The sequence below is a fragment of the Hyla sarda genome, chromosome 7 (genome assembly GCF_029499605.1).
Source record: "Hyla sarda isolate aHylSar1 chromosome 7, aHylSar1.hap1, whole genome shotgun sequence".
NCBI lineage: Eukaryota > Metazoa > Chordata > Amphibia > Anura > Hylidae > Hyla > Hyla sarda.
In genome coordinates, this window is record NC_079195.1 from 36,955,878 (window position 1) to 36,980,161 (window position 24,284).

The 24,284-nt window shown below is 45.1% G+C and overlaps 2 protein-coding genes across 5 annotated transcripts in view; one reads left to right on the forward strand and one right to left on the reverse strand.

Moving 5' to 3' along the window:
- ZDHHC16 (zinc finger DHHC-type palmitoyltransferase 16) overlaps positions 1–14,640 on the forward strand; it is a 24,891-nt gene extending 10,251 nt beyond the window's left edge. For 3 of the 4 annotated variants that reach the window (XM_056529918.1, XM_056529920.1, XM_056529919.1), the window contains exons 6-11: positions 3,941–4,074; positions 5,232–5,279; positions 7,660–7,745; positions 10,442–10,565; positions 12,032–12,102; positions 14,373–14,640. In XM_056529918.1, the coding sequence (XP_056385893.1) occupies positions 3,941–4,074; positions 5,232–5,279; positions 7,660–7,745; positions 10,442–10,565; positions 12,032–12,102; positions 14,373–14,487 (578 nt within the window). In that variant the 3' untranslated portion in view covers positions 14,488–14,640. The remainder of the gene's footprint in view (positions 1–3,940; positions 4,075–5,231; positions 5,280–7,659; positions 7,746–10,441; positions 10,566–12,031; positions 12,103–14,372) is intronic. The other variant, XM_056529921.1, reaches the window with a different exon arrangement.
- Positions 14,641–23,438: 8,798 nt separating this feature from the next.
- MMS19 (MMS19 homolog, cytosolic iron-sulfur assembly component) overlaps positions 23,439–24,284 on the reverse strand; it is a gene marked incomplete in the record, with an annotated part of 95,590 nt that continues 94,744 nt past the window's right edge. The window contains 1 exon segment of the mRNA XM_056530857.1: positions 23,439–24,134. Coding sequence (XP_056386832.1) covers positions 24,107–24,134 — 28 coding nt within the window.

Sequence of the window (24,284 nt, forward strand, 5' to 3'; positions counted from 1 at the left end):
CAGTTTTTTGTCTGCTGGGTCTCCTACTCCGCCAGGTCACCCGTTAGATTGGCCGCACTCCGGTGCCCCACTTTCTGTGGGAGGGTCCGATGGAGTGATCCTGTGTATTCAGGGATCCTATGCCAGTCGGTCATATAGTTGTCCGCATGGCTTACTACTACGTCTGTTCAACTACCATACACTTCCCACACTGTGGATGGAAGTTCCGGTGACCTACTGCTAAGGCGTAGTCCCATGTGAGTCTCCCCATGTTGCTCCACGAGCCCTATACAATGCACCACGTACTGGTTTGCAGGGTTCCCTACTTTACCAGGTCCCTCTCTTCATGTCTACCATTCTCACGGCTGAAGGCTGGGGACCCACTTTCAGTGTGTGGTTCTTTATGTGGGACCCGGTGCGGCCATAGGTCCCTATGCCAGATAGCCGGCCTGTGTCCACATGGTTTTCCAATCCACCAGGTCACCTCCCCCATTCCTGCTGCTCCATGTCAGGTTCCAACAGGAGTGTCTCTCTGTGGGTCCTTTGGACCTCTCATTGGAACCTTTATACCTGTTGTCAGACTGTGTCTGCATGTTTCCTGCCCCACATGCTTTCTTAATCTCTTGCGTCTGCGACAGCAGTACTGGTGTAAGCACCCTTAGGAGATGGGTTGTGGGCGTTTCCTACAAGTTCTATGGACTTTCACACCTACAGCAGCAGCAGCACTCTCTGTTCCCCTTTCTAAGAGTTCCACGTTGGTCTACTAGGGGCAAGGTTGTGACACACCGTTGGGTGCTGAGCCTGCCTTCCATACTGCCGGACATTTGGAGGTCTGCGGTTTCTCGGTTTCTTTCGGATCTGCGGTCTTGGTATCCCACTACTACTACCCCCCCCCCCCCCCCCCATGCCTCCAGATATTTTCCTGGATTCCTGTGCAGGGTGGTTCAGGCGCCTGCTCTGTTGCTTTACACATGACTAGACTGGCTCTGTTGGTGCCCATCTGTTGCTCCTCTACAGTACCTGGCGCACTTTGTCAACCCCCCTCCACGGGGTTACGGGGATAAGGGGGCTTGGCATGGTCGGTGCCTGAGTCTAATATCGACCCCCCCCCCCCCTTGTTTTCCCTTCCATTAGGGGGAATTTTTTGCTGGGCGCTTTCTACTGCCGAGTTGGAGGCCTCTCTTCCCACTATATAGGTGGGATATCTGGCTTAGCCCTTGTTTTTCGCTGGGATCATTCAAAAGAGCCTTTCACTGTCTATGCCTGTGGCTTACTGCCCACTGTTGCAGCTTGGCTCTCTTTGTTTCTTGGTTATCTACTGTTGCTCATGCAGCCTTGGCACTCTCCTCTGTTGGAGGGGTTTGTGCAATCAAGTATGGCTCGGCGATGGCCGGTCTAGCCACCGTTTGGGTCCTGCCATTGCTCCCCCCCCCCCCCCCCCCCCCGGCACAATCTCCCTAGTAAGGGTGTGTTCCCTCTTCCCTTGACTGTGTCTGTTGCACTACACTGACACCGCAATCTTCTGGAGTAGCCTTCCTGTCCAGAGCCTGGGAGTCTCAGCCGGGTTCTCTATTGTTTTTTCTCCGTTCCCGTCCTGACGGTTTTTGTTTCGGAGCATTCTGATCCGCTTGGACCGCTGGGTCCAAGACCGGTTGGTCTCCTTGTTTTGGACACTATTCTGTGATGCTATGGCGTGCCTTCTTTTCTAGGTCGGCCTTCCTTGTTTCTAGGGCCTTAGTGACGGTTGAGATCTTGGGCATGTGTTGTGGTCCTAACCAGACTTCTCCGCAATTCATTTATGGGGCGGTCTTTCTGTTACCGCACTTCTTCTGGTTTCGGCACGGATGTTTGTCACCTGGAGCGTTTTGCGGTCATTGGGTTTACTTACCCTTCAGGCGTAAGTCTTCCAGGAGACTCTCTGGAAACTTTAGTTCCTATTTCGGCCACCCCGGTGTCTCCGGGATGCTCCTTTTCAGGGTCTTCCGGTCTTTTCTTGACCGTTTATTCTTCCGTGTCCGTCTTCCAGGTGACTCAGGAACCTCCAATTCCCATGTCTGTCACTCCGGTGTTCCGGGATGCCCTCTTTTCTGGGCATTCCGCTCCTTTATTAGCCGTTATCTTCCATCTCCTCCTTTTGGGGTCCATGGAGGGCGTTCTGATTGTCTGGATTACGCCTGTCCAGCTGTTTTGCTTCCCGAAGGCTCATTGCAGGTTTTGGGTCTGCAGATCAATCTTCTGCACCAACCGGTTTCCGTATTTTTCCCTTTTTCAAGTGGTTTTCTGGTCTCCGCCTTCTGATCGGGTGTACGCTGCTCTCCCTGACGTTTTTTTCCACCATATTCTCTTGAATCAGTTGATTCTGGATAGGGTTCTCTTTTTGTGCCCTTTTTCCATTTTTGTTTTCCAGCCAGGTTAGCACTCTGTCTGTCTGGTTCTGTGTTCCTTTGAGTTGATTTCCTACCTCCATGGTTCCGGCCCATCTGGCTTCCTAGTCAACTTTTTTTTTGTCTCCCTATATGGACCAGGGGTTTAGAGTCTCTTCCATGGACGGTCCCTTCCTTTGGCGTCCTAGTCCATCTCCATGGCTGGGGGATCTTCCGGGAGCTCTGTTTCTAGGCCTCTGTTATCTCTGGCCTGGGTTCTCGTTAGCAGGCCTTACGGGCGAATGGGTTCGGTCTCGGGACTGATTCCTCTTTCGCTGTTGGTTGTTCTTCCCACCCTAGGGGACTGCTTTGGTATGTCCCATCAGTATAGATGTCCCCCAATGAAGAGCGACCGAGAAAAGGAGATTTTTTTTTTACTCACTGTAAAATCTCTTTCTCGTAGCCTTCATTGGGGGACACCGCACCCACCCATTTCTGCATTTGTCCAGATATTCTTTTCTGGTTATTGTTTTTATTTATTTTTTTTTATCCAGGATTCTTATCCAGGGTGCTTCGGGCATATGTCTTTGACTTCTCTTACTGCTTTGTGATAAAACTGATTACCTCATTTCCAGTGGGCAGGTATATCCTGCCAGGGAGGAGCTGATTTTTTTTTTTTCCTAGCATCAGCGCCTCCTAGTGGCAAGAGCATATACCCATCAGTATAGGTGAGCCTCAATGAAGGCTACGAGAGAGAGAGATTTTACGGTGAGCACAAAAAAAATCTCCTTTTCTTCATTTTTTATTTTCCCCTGGCTTTTAAAAGCTATAACTCTGGTGCAAAACTACAGACTTAGGCTGTCAGGGCATGCTGGGAGTTTTAGTTTTGCACCAGCTGAAGAGTTGCAGGTTGGTAATAGCCCTTTTTGTTATACTATAGTTTAGGGCAGTGATGGTGAACCCTCTGTGGGCACGCGGCCATAGTTCGCAATGCGACCCGTGCAGACTTGCGACCGCTACTCCCTTCAGCTCTCCGAAGGTTTCCGAAGCTAGGGGGGAGCGAAGGCGGAGCAGACGACGCAGGTCTGCACGGGAGAAATAAGCCACGCCCCCTCATCTCCCCCTCCCGGAGGACACAGATCTATCTGCAAGGCAGAAAGAAGGCAGAGCAGGGGAGATGAGGAGCAGTGTACGTCCTCTCTCCACTGCTCTGCCTTCGGAGGACGAATGTTTCCACAGGGAGAAGAAGGCAGAAGAGCAGGGGAGAAAGGACGTACACTGCTCCTCATCTCCCTTGCCTAATGATTGCTATGTTTGAGGGGGGGGGGGGGGGACATCACAGACTGGGGATGATTTCTATGTGTGAAGGGGACACACTGCACGGGCTGGGGATAAGGGGGGAGAGGGGACATACTGCACGGGCTGGGGATAGGGGGGGGGGCATCACAGACTAGGGATGATTTCTATTTGAGGGCACTTTGAGGGAAAAAAGTTGCAGTGCATTACGGTTTGGGCACTCGGGCTCAAAAAGGTTCGCCATCACTGGTTTAGGGTATCATGCATTGGCTATATTATTCCTTAACATGTTCCCATTGAAGCCTGGCTTAATAACTGTGTGGGGCACTACAACCACCGCTACTTTTTCTCCTTCTGCCTCTTTATGACCCTCGGTTGTATCTACTGCAGCATCAGCAGCCGCGTCATGTTCCGGGAAGCCTATTCAGCCATAGAGGTGAGATGACGCTTCTTCTCTGCAAGTAAATGCACTTATGCAGGTTTATTTTTCCTTAGAGACTGGATATCGATTCATTGAAAAATTGCATTTGGTAAAGATGCTAGTAAAGTGAAGGTCTACTGCAGACCTGCTTTAATGTGTCATCGGAATATGACCTACTGTGTCAAGCTTTTATGTTAAACCTAAGAGAATATATATATGATAGACAGAGACAAATAGATATGAGATATATATATATATATATGTGTGTATATGTTCTTTCTGTGATAAGGAGGAGGCTGCTGGAAAGTGATCAGTACAGCACAAGGCCTCGTTCACATGGCAGAAACATTTAGCTCCGAAATTCAGTTGCAGCAGAGTCCCATTGATTTGGGGCAAAATTCTCTATTATCTCTGGCAGCTCCCATAGACAATAAAAGAAATGGCAGTGTGCAAAATACGACCTCCACACCATTCCCGAAAGTGACTTGTTATCCCATTCTCGAGGTCACGGGCTGTCCCAGCAGTCATACCCCCCTTTATTAGGGTACGTTCACATGGGCAGATTTATTTGCGGGTCTCCCGCTGCGTATTTGAAAGGAGGTGGGCTCTTCTCGGCTGTCCGCAGCAGATTTTCCGCGGCGGAATTTAAGCTGCAGAAAATCCGCCGCAAGCCCCAATGAAGTCAGTAAGGATTTTCCGCGGTGGGTTTTCTGCAGGGTAAATTCCGCCGCAGAAAATCTGCTGCGGATAGCGGAAAAGTGCCCGCCCCCTTTCAAATACGCAGCGGGAAACCCGCAGATAAATCCGCCCGCGTGAATGTACCCTTATAGGCATCACATCCCTCATCATCTCGATAAGGGATGGGTGTTGTCAAGGATTAGAAAAAAACAGAGCCGATTTCTTCCAAAAAACAGCTCCACACCTCCCTTCAGGCTGTGTGTGATATTGCAGCTCAGTTCCATCCAAGTGAATGGAGCCAAGTTGTAGTAACAAACACAACCTGAGGACAGGGGTGGCGCTGGAAAACCCCTGGTAAAATTGCAGAAAAATAACCGTACAGGAGTTCAGACTCTTTAGTACTTTTGTTTTTCGTCTTATTTTTCTTATTCTGGGGTCGGCAGGACGTTGCACGGTTCCTCTAGAAGGTAATTGTCATGTTTTCCTCTTAATAGAAGATGAAGCATCATGAGGCGGAGAGGCTCCAGCTTGCAGGCAATGAGGTGGGCTATGTAGCTACCTAATGTGTATGACCCCAGAATACCACAGCCTCATGTCCCGCTTACGTGTATGTCTGCTCTTTTCTGCTTCTAGCTCTCCAGCTGTTGCAAAACTACAACTCCCAGCATGCCCGGACAGCCGAAGGCTGTCCGGGCATGCTGGGAGTTGTAGTTTTGCAACAGCTGGAGACACACGGTTTGCTCGTGGAAGTCGATGTTGTGACTAACCCGTCTCCTTGTGTCCAAAGCCATCATCTCTGCTGCTAAAGACGACCTAAGACTCCATTTTGTTTTGTGTTTGCAGCTTTTAGCTGACCCATGCGTTTCCATGGTTACAGACAACACTTATTCCTACTCCTTTCCACCTGTTTGCTGCTAACATGCGATCATCGGGGGAGATTTATCAAAACCTGTCCAGAGGAAAAGTTGCCCAGTTGCCCATAGCAACCAATCCGCTCACCACTTTCATTTTTAACAAGGCCTCTGCAAAGTGAAAGAAGCGATCTGATTGGTTGCTATGGGCAACTGGGCAACTTTTCCTTTGCACGGGTTTTGATAAATCTCCCCCATTGTCTTCCTTCTCCTTTTGTATAAATAAATAATTTTAATATCGCAACGGATGTCACGGACGTATAACTTAGTCATGTGGGACCCTGTAGATGTAGCGCCGTACACACAGCCTTAGGACCTTTACTGCGGTCATACGATTTTGTCATGTGACTCCAGGCCTTGTTTACATCTGCATTGGAGGCTTAGTTTGGGGCCTACTTCTTTGGGGGACACAAAATGGAGACCGGAGGACCCCGTTGACTTTAATGGGGTCCGTCTGGATGTGACCAGACAAACAAACAAATTATATATATATTTTTTTTTTTGTCCGGATCCTGTGTCCGAACTCCAACGCAGGTGTGAACATAACCTTAGCTAGTGTTACAATTTTAGCCTGAAGCCTGGGGGGTATATGGAGAGAGATGATATTACCTACAGTTGTATTGGGGGGAACAATATGGGACAAGAATTATATAGGTTTTTTGGCCCAGTTGCCTGTCCTATAATTTAGGGATTGACCGATATTTTTTAGGGCCGATACCGATAATCGGTGGAGGTTAGGGCCGATAGCCGATAACTTATACCGATATTCCGGTATAAGTTATCGGCTATTTATCCCCCCTCGACACTGCTGCAGATCATTGATTTAAAGCGTGCGCTTTAAATCAATGCACTGCAGTGGCTTTTGCGGTGCCAAAGGTAATTGCCGATACCGATAATGCCCAAAATCGTCATTATCGGCCATACCGATAATCGGTCGATCCCTACTATAATTCTAAAATAATTTCGTAACTAGTTTATGATCGTCACATATCTGAGTCCGGCCAATCCGGAGAGGCCATTGTATGCATAGAGCACTTGAGGGGTTAAGGGGGCATTTAATGAGTTTAAGGGGTACTCCACTGGAAAACATATATTTTTTTTCTTTTAATTCAACTGGTGCGGGAAAGTTTAAAAAGATTTGTACATTACTTCTATTAAAAAAATCTTAATCCTTCCAGTACTTATCAGCTGCTGTATGATCCACAGGAAGTTCTTTTCTTTTTTGAATTTCCTTTTCTGCCTGACCACAGTGCTCTCTGCTGACACCTCTGTCCATTTTAGGAACTGTCCAGCGTAGGAGCAAATCCCCATAGAAAACCTATCCTGCTTCGGACAGTTCCTAAAATGGAAAGAGGTGTCAGCAGTGAGTACTGTGATCAGACAGAAAGGAAATTCAAAAAGAAAATAACTTCCTGTGGATCATAACAGCAACTAATAAGTACTGGAAGAATTAAGATTTTTAAAAATAAGTAATTTACAGATCTGTTTAACTTTCTGGCACCAGTTGATTTGCTCCAGTGGAGTACCCCTTTTAAGAGTTGATAAAGAGAAGCTCCTCACTTAGGACCTTCTTTAGATATGGTAAATGCAAAAGGTGTCTCATACGCTGAAGGGTTCATACATTTCGGCAGTGTTTCACACCAGCATGCCTTCAACTATTAAATAAGACCTCTCCCAGCATGGGAGTTGTAGTTTTGCAACAGCTGGGGTAACCCTGGTGGGAATTACACAGACAATCTATTGATATCAGTGGGACCTGTGTAATGCTTCTTTTGCCCTGTGGGGGTGCTGCAGCGATAGAATTTAAACTTTCTTCACAGCAGGACATTTTGTATTTATTCAGGGAACCCTTATAAAGGGAAGATCCATACGTTTTCCTCACCCAATATCCCAATATTACTACCATGTGTTACTGACATCTTTTATGTGTATACATTTTTGTCCCTCGCTGTGGTTTAGATCCAGAATTGTAGCGAACACATTGATATTCATGCCATTTTCTTTCTTTCAGACATACAGCCTGTCTCCTCCTCCCACCTTCTCCTTCCGGGAGAGAGCGTTTCACAAGTGCATCATTTACCTCTGGGTTCTTTGCAGGTATGATGTTTGTTTGTGCCCATTTTATGCCGGAATGCCATAAGCTCTAGATTTTGGTTAAGATGTGTTGCACTCCTTTCTAGAAAAGTAGATCCTTTAAAGGGGTACTCCGCTGCTCAGCGTTTGGAACAAACTGTCCCGAACACTGGAGCCGGCAGCTCGTGATGTCATAGCCCCGCCCCCTCATGCCGTCACGCCCCGCCCCCTCATTGCGAGTATGGGTGAGGGCGTGGACCCCTCCCATAGACTTGCAATGAGGCGGCGGGGCGTGACGTCATGAGGGGCTATGACATCACGAGCATCCGGCTCCAGTGTTCGGGATAGTGTGTTCCAAACGCTGAGCAGAGGAGTACCCCTTTAAGTCGCACTCCTCACTACCCAGCCGGCCGCTCCATCCTAGACTAATGCAGCGATAGTCAAATTTGATTGAGAGCCGGAGCGCTACATCACACTTCACCGGCTGTAAAGGAAGCTGTGTTGGCCAGTCTGTCAGGACAGGAGTTGGGCAGCGAAAAATACTGCATGTCCTATTTTATGGTTTTTTTTGTCTGCTCAACACCTGTAAAATACCAGACGCCATACGAACCCCATTCGAGTCAGTGGGATCTGTTTACGTTCCGTTCGGCATAATTAAAAAAAAAAAAAGAGGCTAAGTTAATTTGGTTATTTTGCTCTGACAAACTCTGGGTCTGTGGCATAAATGGACGGCATGTCAAGATTTTTCAAATGACAGTAACTCTTTAAATGGACACAGTCACTGAAACTTTTGACATGTTGTAGAGTGTTCAGACCCTGACCGATCACAAGAATAAGCTAGGAGAAGAGCGTGCCATCCATATTCTCTTCCTGCTCTTTGCCATGTGACCGAGACAAACATACAGGCCTATGGGACGTTCTCAGTCACTGACCAAGTGTACTTCTCTTCCCTCACGTTTTGGGAATCGCTTGGGGGCTGGACACTTAGACCCTGACCAATCAAAACTTTTGACTGGTGGAAAGATTTTTATATATATATATTATTTATATATTATATATATATATATAATATATATAATATAATATTATATATAATATATATATATATTTTATATATATGTGACCGGTGTCACGCCCTCTCCCATAGACATGAATGGAGGGGGTGTGTCCGTGACGTCACATCTCCATCTCTGAGGCAAAGAATGCCATGGACTGCACAGAGATCCAGGGGGTCCCCAGAGGCGGCCTTAAAGGGGTGCTCTGTTGGAAAACACTTTTTTTTTTTTTTTTATGAACTGGTGCCAGAAAGTTAAACAGATTTGTAAATGACTTCCATTAAAAAATCTTAACCCTTCCAGTACTTTTTAGCAGCTGTATGCTACAGAGGAAATTCTTTTCTTTTTGAGATTTTTTTTTGTCTTGTCCACAGTGCTCTCTGCTGACACCTCTGTCCTTGTCAGGAACTGTGCAGAGCAGCATAGGTTTGCTATGGGGATTTTCTCCTGCGCTGGACAGTTCCTGATACGGGCATCAGGTGTCAGCGGAGAGAGTGGTCAAGACAAAAAAGAAATTTAAAAAGAAAAATAATTTCCTCTGTAGTATACAGCTGCTAAAAAGTACTGGAAGGATAAAGATTTTTTTAATAGAAGTAATTTACAAATCTGTTTAACTTTCTGGCACCAGTTCATTTAAAAAAAAAAAAAAAAAAAAAAAAAAATAATAATACATTTCCACCGCAGTACCCCTTTAAGAGATGTTGGTTACTCTTAAGCATTGTGTCTTAAATAATGTCTGGGGGAGACTGGTGGATTTTGCACGAAGTAGTCAATGAAAAGCATAAGAATGTGAGAGGAGATTTCAGACTACCTTAAAGGGGTAGTCCAGTGGTGAACAATTTATCCCCTATCCTAAGGATAGGGGATAAGTTGCAGATCGCGGGGGGTCTGACCGCTGGGGCCCCCCCGTAATCTCCTGTACGGAGCCCCGACAGCCCGCGTGAAGGGGGGCGTGTCGACCACCGCACGAAGAGGCGGCCGACACGCCCCCTCAATACAACTCTATGGCAGAGCCGGAGCGCTGCCTTCGGCAATCTCCGGCTCTGCCATAGCGATGTATTGAGGGGGCGTGTCTGCCGCCGCTTCGTGCGTTGGTCGACACCCGCTATCTGGCCAGAGAGCCGGGGGCCCCGTACAGAGAGATCGTGGGGGGCCCCAGCGGTTGGACCCCCCCCGCGATCTCAAACTTATCCCCTATCCTTAGGATAGGGGATACGTTTTTCACCACTGGACTACTCCTTTAAAGGGGTATTCCGGGCAAAAACATAGACATGAATGGAGGAGGCGTGGCTTGACGTCACATCCCCCGCATAGCCCCCCAAGATCAGACATCTTATCTTCTATCCTTTGGATAGCGGATAAAATGTTTTTGCCCGGAATACCCCTTTAAAGCTTACCTGCTTTGTCTTTGAAGTCTAGGTAGATCTGTTGTGTCTCCTAACATGTCTGTTCTTCTGTTACAGTAAGTAGATATTTTCCCATAAAATAACGATTCTGGTTGTGCGGTTCCTTTATTTCTCCTAGTAATGTATGAATAGATTGACAATTGGGTGTTACCATTGGACAGAGTGTCTGTCAGACCTGAGACATACCGCGCGGTGTCCAGTGAAATGGTCTTATCTGAGAGATACTGTGATGTCTAAGTGGAATGATGTTATATTGCAGCTCGGTCGCGGTGGCCCTTGGGGCCCTCACGTTGTGGCACGCCATGCTCATCACCCGGGGAGAGACCAGTATAGAGAGACACATCAACAAGAAGGAGAGGAAGAGACTGCAGACTAAAGGGAAGGTGAGTGACCCCTACTTGGGCAGATCAACAGTAAAAGGAACTCCAGGCACAAAGTTTGCAGATTCGGAGGGGTACTCCACTGGAAAACATTATTTTTTTAAATCAACTGGTGCCAGAAGGTTAAACAGATTTGTAAACTACCGTATTTTTCGCCGTATAAGACGCACTTTTTCTTCCCCAAAACTGGGGGGAAAAAGTTGGTGCGTCTTATACGGCGAATACACCCCTATCGCGGCGGTCCCTGCGGCCATCAACGGCCGGGACCCGATCACATCACCGATCACGGTGATGCCCTGTATTAACCCTTCAGACGCGGCGATCAAAGCTGACCGCCGCGTCTGAAGGGAAAGTGACACTAACCCGGCTCCTCAGTCGGGCTGTTCGGGACCGCCACGGTGAAATCGCGGCGGTCCCGAACAGCCCGACTGAATAGCTGGGTTAGTGCTTACAGGACACCGGGGGGGGACCTTACATGCCTCCTCGAGTGTCTTCTCCGTTCAGGGATCCCCTGTATGGCCGGCGCTCTCCTTCCTCGTCATCACGTCGTCGCGTCCGTGCGTCGGCGTGCGTAACGACGTGATGGCGGCGACGGAGAGCGAGGATACCCGGCCGGCAGCAGAGACGTTCCGGAGCGACAGGGACAGCGATGGAGCGACATCCAGGGCAGCGGTGACTGGTCCGGAGCGGCAGGGACGCATGAGTATTACCTCCTATGCAGTGGTCTTCAATCTGCGGACCTCCAGATGTTGCAAAACTACAACTCCCAGCATGCTCGGACAGCCAACGGCTGTCCGGGCATGCTGGGAGTTGTAGTTTTGCAACATCTGGAGGTCCGCAGGTTGAAGACCACTATTGGGTTCAAAATCTTTATTTTTTTAGATTTTGCCCCTAAAAATTGGGTGTGTCTTATACGCCGGTGCGTCCTATAGGACGAAAAATACGGTACTTCTGTTCAAAAATCTTAATCCTTCCAATAGTTATCAGCTGCCGTATGATCCACAGGAAGCTCTTTTATTTTTTACATTTCTTTCCAGTCTGACCACAGTGCTTTTAAAATGTATTTTCTGTCTGACCACAGTGCTCTCTGCTGACACCTCTGTCCAAGTCAGGAACTGTCCAGAGCAGGAGAGGTTTGCTATGGGGATTTGCTCCTACTCTGGACAGTTCCTGACACAAACAGAGGTGTCGGCACTGTGGTCAGACTGAAAATAAATTTAAAAAGAACTTCCTTTGGAGTATACAGCAGCTGATAAGTACTGGAAGGATTAACATTTTTAAATAGAAGTAATTTCCAAATCTGTTTAAACCTTCTGGCACTAGTTGATTTAAAAAAAAAAAAAAAAAAATGTTTTTCACTGGAGTAGCCCTTTTAATTGATGGCCGATTTAATAGATTCCTGTTCAGCAAAATCTTCCTGTATATTCCTTCCTCTCTTTACCGATCCCTGATTTGTTTCCCTTTTGCAGATATTTCTCAATCCTTACAGTTATGGACGCTTCAGCAACTGGAGACTTTTCTTCGGGGTCGAAACACAATGGTAAGTTCTCCTGAGATCTGCAGTAAACACATAATGAAAGTCAATAAATGTTTTCATGAAAAAAAATAAAAAATTAAACTAGGTATTTCTATATTTAAAGGGGTACTCCGGTGGAATTTTTTTTTTTTTTTTTAATTTCTTTCTTTTTTTTATTTATTTTTTTATCAACTGGTGCCAGAAAGTTAAACAGATTAGTAAATTACTTCTATTAAAAAAATCTTTACCCTTCCAGTACTTTTTAGCAGCTGTATGCTAAAGAGGAAATTCTTTTCTTTTTGAATTTATTTTTTGTCTTGTCCACAGTGCTCTCTGCTGACACCTCTGTCCGTGTCAGGAACTGTCCAGAGCAGCATAGGTTTGCTATGGGGATTTTTTCCTGCTCTGGACGGTTCCTGATACAGGCATCAGGTGTCAGCAGAGAACACTGTGGACAAGACAAAAAAGAAATTAAAAAAGAAAAGAATTTCCTCTGTAGCATACAGCTGCTAAAAAGTACTGGAAGGGTAAAGATTTTTTTAATAGAAGTAATTTACTAATCTGTTTAACTTTCCACCGGAGTACCCCTTTAATAGCTGAATACCCGGCGTTTCATGGTCTTCTTACCTAAACTTTGTGGGAGAGGAAAAGTAACGCAGTCTTTTTTTTTTGCCTTTTTTTTTGCACTTGGCCTATAGCTTTATGTTTTGTTGGAGGCATTTTCACACTTTTAAAATAATCAATCAATAAACAAATAAATAAATTGGTGCCATTTTAGAAAAATACAGCAGAGAAGTGACAGGTGCTGCTTCTCTTCATGTCTCCAATATGGCTGCTTCACCAGATAGATGAGGAGAATGGGAAAGCAGGGGGAGTTCCATGAGCCCTGCATTGTGTACTGCCTGCTACCCAGCTTTTTCAGTCTCCTGAAGCGAATCTCTGTCTGGTAAAGCAGCCATATTGGAGCTCTTAGGAGACTGGGAGCTTAGTGGCATGCACTGCCATGTCCTCTCCCTGCCGCTGCAATATTAAAGGGGGTACTCTGGTGGAAATTTTTATTTTTTATTTTAATTTTTTTAAATCAACTGGTGCCAGAAAGTTAAACAGATTTGTACATTACTTCTATTAAAAAAATCTTTAGCCTTCCAGTACTTATTAGCAGCTGTATGCTACAGAGGAAATTATTTTCTTTTTGAATTTTTTTGTCTTGTCCACAGTGCTCTCTGCTGACACCTGATGCTCGTATCAGGAACTGTCTAGAGCAGGAGAAAAATCCTCATAGCAAACCTATGCTGCTCTGGACAGTTCCTGACACGGAGAGAGGTGTCAGCAGAGAGCACTGTGGAGAAGACAAAAAAAAAGAAATTTAAAAAGAAAATAATTTCCTCTGTAGCATACTGCTGCTAAAAAGTACTGGAAGGGTAAATATTTTTTTATAGAAGTAATTTACAAATCTGTGTAACTTTCTGGCACCAGTAGACTTAAAAAAAAAAAAAAAAAAAAAAAAAAAGTTTTCCACTGGAGTCCTCCTTTAAAGGAAAACGGTCACCCGTTCCCCCGCACTATAACTGATACACCGGATTATTAGTGCGGGTGAACAGGAGACCGATGCAGGGTCTCGGACTGCTATACCTACCTGCAGTTCGGAGCCCCGATCCTCTTAAGATCCCCCTCTTCCATCACTGACTTGCACTCTGAAGGCGGGCCCTCCGGCTGGATTTAAGTATTCATAAGCACCGGTCACATGACCGCTCGTGCCTACTGAACGCTCACATGACCGGCGCTTATGAATATTTAAATCCAGCCGGCGGGCCCGCCTCCAGAGTGCTGAAAGGGGGGGGGGATCTTTGGAGGATCGGGGCTCCGGACTGCAGGTAGGTATAGCAGTCCCCGCATCGGTCTCCTGTTCACCCGCACTATAACCCGGTGTATAGTATTATAGTGCGGGTGACCGGTTTCCTTTAAAGACACAATGGTTGAGTAACACTGTCTTAGAGGGTCCTCCACTTGTCAGCGTGGAACTGAATGTTCCGAACGCTGTTTTCACGGTGTGGGGGTTGGCCACACCCCCTCGTGACGTCGCGGCCACGTCCCCCATGGACTTGCATTGAGGGGGTGTGGCCGACCCCCGCGGCACGAAAACAGCGTTCGGAACATTTAGTTCCATGCTGGCCAGTGGAGGACCCCTTTTTTAAGATGTCCTGCATCGAAGCATTTTGGAGCAGCTGCGGTGTATATTTGTGGTAAACCTTGTACGTGCGTCTTCCCTTGGCATTTCTTTTTCCCCCCCTTAGGCAATGGATCACTCGAGTTATCTTGCCGTCTTCCCATCCTGCGTACGGAGATGGTCTGACATGGAGCGCTCCACATTGGATCCCCATAAAACAGACGTCTGTCCTCGCAATATAGGAAAGAGAACTTTTCCTCCAGGAGATTGTACATCGTGTCGCCGGGCGCTTGTTCGTGATGTTCAAAAACTTGAATTTGTGTTTGTGTAAAACCAGCAAGACAACAAAGTATAAGATTACACCATACTGTGGACACCAGTGACCCCCCCCCCCCCCCCCCCCCATCGTGTGGAGAGAGGGACCTCACCAAATAACGATTTATTTCACCCTTGTCTTCCAGTATTTAGAAAAGGGAAACAAACCAGATTTTTTTTTAACCTGTGGCTGTGTAAGCTTAGAAAAACATGGCTGCCTTCTTCTAAACCAGTGTTATTGTGCCTCCAGCTGTTGCAAAACTACAACCCTGTGGCTGTGTAAGGTTAGAAAAACATGGCTGCCTTCTTCTAAACCAGTGTTATTGTGCCTCCAGCTGTTGCAAAACTACAACCCTGTGGCTGTGTAAGGTTAGAAAAACATGGCTGCCTTCTTCTAAACCAGTGTTATTGTGCCTCCAGCTGTTGCAAAACTACAACCCCCAGCATGCCCGGACAGCCTTCGGCTGTCCGGGCATGCTGGGAGTTGTAGTTTTGCAACAGCTGGATGCACACAAAAACTGGTTTAGAAGAAGGCAGCCATGTTTTCTAATCTCTACAACCTCTGTAACTAGCCTGCTACAACGATAAGGATTGTGCCGCAAATCCCCCCCCAAAAGCAATTAGAGCAGTATTTGCCAACCAGGCGTTCTGGGCATGCTGGGAGTTGTAGTTTTGCAACAGCTGGATGCACACAAACACTGGTTTAGAAGAAGGCAGCCATGTTTTCTAATCTCTACAACCTCTGTAACTAGCCTGCTACAACGATAAGGATTGTGCCGCAAATCCCCCCCAAAAGCATTTAGAGCAGTATTTGCCAACCAGGCTGTCTGGGCATGCTGGGAGTTGTAGTTTTGCAACCCTGGTTGGGAAACTTTGATTTAGAGTTCTGCTTTACAGGCTCAATGACTTCTATGGAAGAGAGTTGTAGACATGCTCTGTGACCTGTGCAGGTGTCATTGGGCAGGGAGGGGGGGGGAGGAGGAGGGGAGCGGTGACCATCACCTATTGTGAATGGTTTTATCTCTATACTGGTGTCGCCTTTCACTGCTCTCCTGTTTGTGATGAGGATAGCGAGGAGACTGCTGGGAAGTTTTCTCTACAGAACAGAAAGTGTCAGCTTATTAGGCTTTTTGGTCAGAATGAAGAATAATGTTTTAACGTTTTATCCTGATTTATAATCGGTGATTTTTTTTGGATGATGCATTCCCTTTAATGTGTTTTAGAACACTCCTCTAGATATGCTTGATTAAAGGGGTACTCCGGAACTTATCCCCCTATCCTGTGGAGAGAGGATAAGTTTTTAAGTCTCAGATTGCGATGAGTGGGACCGATGGGACAACTGGTGCCAGAAAGTTACACAAATTTGTAAATTACTTTTATTAAAAAATCTTTACCCTTCCAGTACTTATTAGCAGCTGTATGCTACAGAGGAATTTCTTTTTTGTCTTGTCCACAGTGCTCTCTGCTGACACCTCTGTCCGTGTCAGGAACTGTCCAGAGCAGCATAGATTTGCAATGGGGATTTCCTCCAGCTCTGGACAGTTCCTGATACGGGCATCAGGTGTCAGCAGAGAACACTGTGGACAAGACAAAAAAAGAAATTCAAAAAGAATAGACTTTCCTCTGTAGCATACAGCTGCTTATAAGAACAGGAAGGATTAAGATTTTTTTAATAGAAGTAATTTACATATCTGTTTAACTTTCTGGCACCAGTTGATTATAAAAAAAAAAAAAAAATGTTTTCCACCGGAGTACCCCTTTAAGGCCCAGACAGCTGCTAGAATGGGAGTCCTGTGTTCTCCGTGTGAATGGCGTTGTGGTGGAGCATTGCACTGCGTGACCCATTCAAGCCTATGGGACAAAGCCCTTGGGTATCTGTGTATTTAACAGTGCCATAGGTGGAATATATATATTTATTCGGATACATCCCATAAACTAGAATAGCATTGTTTTTGTAAGGAAACAGCCATGTTGTTCTACTACCAAGTTAGTGAATGAGACTAGGCTGCAGTACCAAATGCAGCCTATAGAGATGAGTGGCGCTAGTGTTGTGAAGATTTATTTATTTTAATTTTTTTTTATCATTAAAATTATGAGATTACTAAAAGGCAGGATTGTTTATAGTGAACTAATTTCTATATTTACATGGAGCAATAGACATTGCTCAGAAATCACTGGCTTTCTTTAATACTTTGTCATTGTTTCTCAGTGTGCCTCCAGCTGTTGCAAAACTAAAAGTCCCAGCATGCCCGGACAGCCAAAGGCTGTCCGGGCATGCCGAGAGTTGTAGTTTTGCAACAGCTGGAGGCACCCTGCTTGGGAAACACTGCTTTATATGGCTACACAGACTTTACCTCAAGACATTTTAAAAGGGCCCCTGCACCTTCACCACCATATTGATTAGTAGTTTGCATTATAGTGATTGATAATCTGTATTTTTATTTATTGTCTGTCTGCACATTTTACCGGTGAATGGGAGCACGGGGGGAACATTTTTTTTTTTTAAGTTTTTTTTTTTTTTTTAATGTTAATTGAAAACCTACTAAGCCTTTTGTTTCCTATTATTCCTGTATTTATTAAAACTTCTTTAATCTATAAATTCTAATACACCCGCATAGGTTTCCTTTGTGAGGGGAGGGGGGGGGGTGTAAGCATTTGACAGCAAGAAATCCGTTCATGGCTTATTTTGTCTTAGGAAAATTTTAAAACTAAAAAAAAAGCAAAAAAAACTACTTTGGACATGTTTCCAGGATCCCTAGTTGTAAGCCGGAGGAGTGTGCTGGATTGCACTTGACTCCCCGGCTGGTTATCAGATCTGACCTTTTTACATCGCAGAAAAGGTCGGATTTGATTGACAGCCGAGGAGTACTGCCGTGAACTCCCACTCCCAGACTGACCTTTTCACTTCATAGATTTATATCACAGAAAAGGTCGGATTTGATTGACAGCTGAGGAGTACTGCCGTGAACTCCCACTCACCGACTGGGCACCAGATCTGACCTTTTCAGTCTATAGATTTATATAGCAGAAAAGGTCAGATTTGATTGACAGCCAGGAAGTGAGGTGTACGCGGTCGTAAACTTCCCCAGTCTATAACTAGCAATAAAAACTTAACATGTCTAGGGAACATGACGTTTGTTTTAAATGAATATATAACACTTTATGGTTGCAGTACCTATCAGTGCTGGATGACCGGACAGGGATTGGAAGTTGTTGGTTACGTTGCTGGCTCTTCCCTTATTTCCCTGTAGCCACTGCTTGGTAAATGGCAGCTGCAAGATGGCTGTTTGCCGGATGTAGAGGCCTTGCTGTAATGGACAAGCCCGTTATGCAATTGTAATGTGGAGTTCAATGTTAAAGGGGTACTCCAATACTTCAAAACCTATTTCTTATTCACAGCTGTGTGTCTGCACGCGCTCCATGCACCCTCTATGGGAGCATTGAAAATGCACAAGTACAGCACTTGAGTATCTCTCGTGCTACCTTAGACCGTGCATGCAGCTGGAGTACCCCTTTAAAGATTGGCTTATCAGCAATATATATGCCAACATACCAGATCTGGAGTGGATCTACCTGGCTGAAGTAGCCACAGCGCTTGCCTGATTGCCCTGGCCCCTTCAATCATCTCATCTAGAGATGAGCAAACTTACAGTAAATTCGATTCGTCACTAACTTCTCGGCTCGGCAGTTGATGACTTTTCCTGCATAAATTAGTTCAGCTTTCAGGTGCTCCCGTGGGCTGGAAAAGGTGGATACAGTCCTAGGAGACTCTTTCCTAGGACTGTATCCACCTTTTCCAGCCCACGGGAGCACCTGAAAGCTGAACTAATTTATGCAGGAAAAGTCATCAACTGCCGAGCCGAGAAGTTCATGACAAATCGAATTTACTGTAAGTTCGCTCATCTCTAATCTCATCCATGGGGGCCTTTGGCTGTCCAGGCATGCTGGGCGTTGTAGTTTAGCAACAGCTGGAGGCATACGGTTTGGAAAACACTGGCATGCTGGGAGTTGTAGTTTTGCAACAGCTGGAGGCACCCTGGTTGGGAACCACCCTTGGGATCGTCATGTTGTAGACACCCTTTAAAGCGGCGGCAGCTGTAAAGGGGTTAAATGCTGGGTGGAGCCAGCCAACCATCAAATGCAGTGCTCTCCAAATCGCAGAACTCTAACTGTTGCAAAACTACAACTGCCAGGCATGCTGGGAGTTGTAGTTTTGAAACAGCTAGAGGTCCCCTAATCCAACGTGTATGGTGGCCTCCTAGCTCTCCCCACCATGTCAGACATGGGGGGAAAGAAGGATCAGGCACATTGGGGGAGATTTATCAAAACCTGTGCAGAGAAAAACATGCCCAGTTGCCCATAGCAACCAATCAGATTGCTTCTTTCATTTTGCAGAGGCCTGTGAAAAATGAAAGCAGTAATCTGATTGGTTGCTATGGGCAACTCAGCAACTTTTTCTCTGCACAGGTTTTGATAAATTTCCCCCAATTGCATTTCAACTTTTATTCTTAGGAGATAAGATGGCGCCAGATGATGATGGGAGTTGTAGTTTTGCAACAGCTGGAGGCACCCTGGTTGAGAAACACTGCTATAAAGGGGTGCAGAGGTAGCTGTCACACCAAGGGCCCTGGTGCAACTGCTATCTCTGCACCCCTTTATAGCAGTGTTTCTCAACCAGGGTGCCTCCAGCTGTTGCAAAACTACAACTCCCAGCATGCCTGGACAGCCGAAGGCTGTCCAGGCATGGTGGGAGTTGTAGTTTTGCAACAGCTGGAGGCACCCTGGTTGGGAAACACTGCCTTTATAGCTACACCCCAGCTCGGCACTGACTAAAACATTTCACGTGTCCTTTTTTTTTTTTATGCTTTACTAGAATAATCAGAAAGCGCATTGCGCCTCCCCTGCTGTGCAGTGTGTATAATGTTACTATACTGCCTTATCTAAGCCTCCAGCTACCATGTAATTAAATTCCTACCCATCAGGGTCTATTCACATGGTCAGGTTTTCAATTGCAATTCTTGAATACAAAGCCAATAATTTATATGAACTCTGATCTCCTTCTGGCTTTGTCTGTTTTTTCTAGAAAGAAAAAAAAAAAAAAACTCAATAGCCCCTATTCCTCCCTGTGGATTAAAGGGGTACTCCGGAAGAGGAAAAAAAAATTCTCAGATTAATTGGTGTCAGAAAGCTAAACAGATGTGTAAATTACTTTTATTTAAAAATCTTAATCCCTCCAGTACTTATCAGCTGCTGTATGCTCCACAGGAAGTTGTGTAGTTTTTTTTTCCGATCTGACCACAGTGCTCTCTGCAGACACCTCTGTCTGTGTTAGGAATTAGCATTAACACAAAAAACCCCTTAGCCTCAACATGGAAACACAGCCTGAAGGTTGGCTACACACATGAATAAGGCTGGGTTCACATCACGTTTTTGGGGGGGGAGAGGATAAGATTTCTTGGGGTTGGAGTACCCCTTTAAGGGGAACAGGAACAAGTATGAGACATTTTCGCTAGTGACCCCGGTCGGCTCATTTTTGAACAGTTTGTTTAATTGCCGGACTAAAAACCGGAGCAGCCCAGTTTCCATTCCAGCAACACCATCATTAGAGATGAGCGAATTTACAGTAAATTCGATTCGTCACGAACTTCTCGGCTTGGCAGTTGATGACTTTTCCTCCATAAATTAGTTCAGCTTTCCGGTGCTCCGGGGGGCTGGAAAAGGTGGATACATTCCTAGGAGACTCTTTCCTAGGACTGTATCCACCTTTTCCAGCCCACCGGAGCACCGGAAAGCTGAACTAATTTATGCAGGATAAGTAATAAACTGCCGAGCCGAGAAGTTCGTCACGAATCGAATTTTCTGTAAGTTCGCTCATCTCTAGTCACCAGCTTACTCCGGTTGGTTTGTTAAAATGAATCCAACAGTCGTATGATCAAATTGTATTGTGAATGTAGCCTAAGGCCGGGTTCACACCACGTTTTTGCAATACAGTTCCTGTATACGTTTTCAATTTGAAAACCATATGGAACTATATTGAAAACCATATGCCAAAAGAGGCATCAGGTTTTGTCAGTTTTTTTTTTCTTGGACCCAAAACCTTAGCAGACCACGGTTTTTTGGTCCGGGTGAAACGTATATATATAAAAAAAAATGTTAAAATGGGAATCGTAGAGAACCATATGTGCATACAGTTTTCACCATACGGTTTTTGACTTTGCACAGTTTTTTTTTTTTTTTTATTGGAATTTCAATCAAACAAGTGAAACTTTATTCATAATGGAGTGAAAAGTTAAAAACGTATATGTTTTTTCTTAAACAGATGCAACCGGACATCATTTTTCAAACTGTATACGGATTAAAATTTGTACGAACGTTTTGATACAGTTTAGTCCGGTTTTGAGGAATCAGTTTATCAAAAACCTGATACAGTAACTGTATTGCAGAAATGTGGTGTGAACCCGGCCTTAGACTGCAGAATTTCTCATTCCATCTTTGTTTTCCTCTTGTGCAGATTTAGGGTAGATTCTTTTTATTTTATTTTTTTTACCATTTAATGGTTTATATGAAGTTCCAGGTTGCCCCTTATGTGTAATGTGGTTGTTGATTTATTTATTGTGGTTGTTGTTCTACATAAACTTATTTCTAAGAATGGTTTTTGTTTTTTTTCATTCTTGAATTTCCAAATAAATTTATCTAATGAATTCATCCATGTGTTCACCTTCTTACCTTATAAAACTGCAGTGTATTAAAGAAGTTATCCACCATAAGGTGATTTTAGTACTTACCTGCTGGATTTTGTTCTCAAACTACACATCCCATAGTTCCATGTTTGTAAGTGTGAGATCGCTTTTCTCCCTCCCACACATCAGCCACCCTAGGCATTGAAATACAAATGGGCTGCATTCCATTCAAAAGACCAGCGTTTTCTAACCAGGGTGCCTACCGCATTTGCAAAATGATCTCTCTCCCCCTCAGCGATTGCTCCACCCATTGAAGCAGGCAGGCTCCCTACAATCACCTGACTAGTGATGTAATATCTCGACGCACAGCAACATGGGAAAACCCAAGACCTAAGTCATTTTGTATGCTTTTTAAAAATAAATATTGGGGCAAAAATCACAGAATTGCGAGACCATCACACACAGGTAAAGACAATGTATTATTTAGTACACTAACTTTACAGCCCCTGTAGCACAGTAGACTAAAAAATAAAAAAGATTCTGGAATACACCTTTAAGGAACCGTCCACAGCAAAATCATAGGTTACTGCGCCAATAAATACTTTACTATAGCTACGTTTGGTCAGGCAGATGCATTGTCATGATTGCGCCAGAATGGTAATCTCCAAACTGCAACCCTCCAGATGTTGCAAACCACAACTCCCAGCATGCCCAGACAGCCGTTGGCTGTCTGGGCATGCTGGGAGTTGTGGCTTGCAACATCTAGAGGGCCACAGTTTGGAAACCAACAGTTCTAAAAGCTTGAACTCAGCTTCTATTACTGGGGAGATGTCAAAAGAACCTTTTCAGATCCCCAATAAAAAGTAAAAAAAAAATGAATAAAAACATGATCCTGGAGGTGAACAAATTTATGTGATTTTCAAACCCAAATTCGAATAGAGTTGAAAGAGACACCAGCGTATAAATGTATGTTCACACGGTGGAATGTCCGCCTTGAAAATTTTGTGTCGCCATTCCACAGGCAGCTCGGGAATGTGCTGTCTCCAATGCATTTCAGAGCAGATTTCACAAAGAGAATTGACAAATCAATTCTTTCAGCGGAGGCCGGAATCACATTTCCGCTTAGAAATTCTACTATGTGAACATAGCCCTAGAGACAAACTCCTAGCTTTTTTCTGTTAAGCACTAAAAAGGGGTTATCCAGCATAAGATGACTTTAGTAATTAAGTGTCATACAGTAATGGACATGTTTACCAAGGATCTGTGCTTGTGTTGGTGATAAATGTCCGTGTCCTGTGTCCCTCATCACGCTGCTGGCTTGTTTTTTTGGAGTTGGTTACTTCCTGTTTCTGTGACCCTCCAGAGACTACAATCTCCAGGGTTCTTTGTTTAAAGGCGGGAGGTGACTTATTTCCCCCCCACACATCAGTCGACCCACCCATTGCAGAACAGAACAACCTGACACACAAGCTGTGGATGTGTCACCAGGGGGTTGGCTTCACACACAACAGACGAAGCAGCCAAGCCCCCTTTCAGCACCTGACTTTTGATGTATTGTCTCGGGCCGCACAGCAAACTGGGAAAGGTCCTAGACAACACATTTTAAAGGGAATCAATCATCTGATTTTACCCTATAAAACACTTGGCAAATCGTTATATAGGGTAAAATCTTTATCCTCCCCGGGGGACGCTCCTGCCCCCAGGGATGGTGAAGATATGAACTTATAAACTAGTCACCGCAGGCCCCGCAAGTAGTCCCCTGGGCGGGGCGCTCCTCTTACTTAGTCCTGTTACTTCAGCCGGCAGCGAAGCCCCCTCGGCTTGATTGATGGGCCGCGCCATCGCTCTGCTCACTGAGCAGACGGAGCAGAGTGATGATGCAGCCCATGAATCAAGCAGAGGGGGCGTCACTGCCGGCCGAAGTAACGAGACTAGGTAAGAGGGGACAACTTGCGGGCCGGCGGTGACTAGGTTATAAGTTCATATTTTCCCCCTTGGGGGCAGGAGCGTCCCCCCGGGATGGTGAGGATAAAGATTTTACCCTATATAAGGATAAGTGTTTTATATGGGGTAAAATCTGATGATTGGTTCCCTTTAAGGCTGCTGAAACTTTTGAGGAAAAGAGACAAAAAAGACTAGACAGACTGTGCTTACATTCCAAGAGCAAAAAAACCCAGAATGCCCCATTTAAATAGATTGAACATAGCATCTTTATTTGTTTTTTTTATGTAAACTTTTTGAAAGGGTCAGCATTCACCTATCAGTAACTTTTTTTTTTTTAATATGTAAAAGTCCATGTTTCTATATATTTTATAATTTCCCCTTCATTGGGAACCTGTAACAGCTATAAGAGACGTTGTTAAATTGCAAAAAAAACCGAAATGACATATGTGCAAAATAATTTATAAGCAAACTGGTGTAATGCAGTCACTGAGTGATGTCATCAATGGTACCTAGTGACATCACTGCAGGGGGGGTTTCTCTTGAACCAACAATCTCTAAGGCTATAGCCACACGTAAGATACTGTCCCTGATAACAAGAAGAGAATTGCGCCATTTCCGCACTCATTACCTTTCGGTAGAGATTTCATTGACTAGTCCTTCTACACAAGTCAGGTTATTTTACTATTGTAAACCTTGTGCTAACATTATTCAAGTGCAACTCTGCCAGCTCCGGGAGCGAAGTGCTGAGCGTAACGTAAATCTGGAATGCTGGATAAAGAATAAGAGAAGTCTTCTTGGCTGTCACTTATGGTGGATGAAGAAGATGGCACTGGAGCGGTGACGTTGGCGATCTACAGGTCAGTAAGTAATTGGCATCCTGGTTAGATTGTCTCCATGCAAATATCTATTTTAAGATTGAGTCTCAGCTGCCGGGGCTTCCAAGGAGGAACCTAAAGATGGACAGGACAAGGAGTCAATTTCATACATACAATTCAGAGATTGTTAAAGGGGTACTCCACTGGAAAACATTTATTGAAACATTATCAACTGGTGCAAGAAAGTTAAACAGATTTGTAAATTACTTCTATTTAAAAATCTTA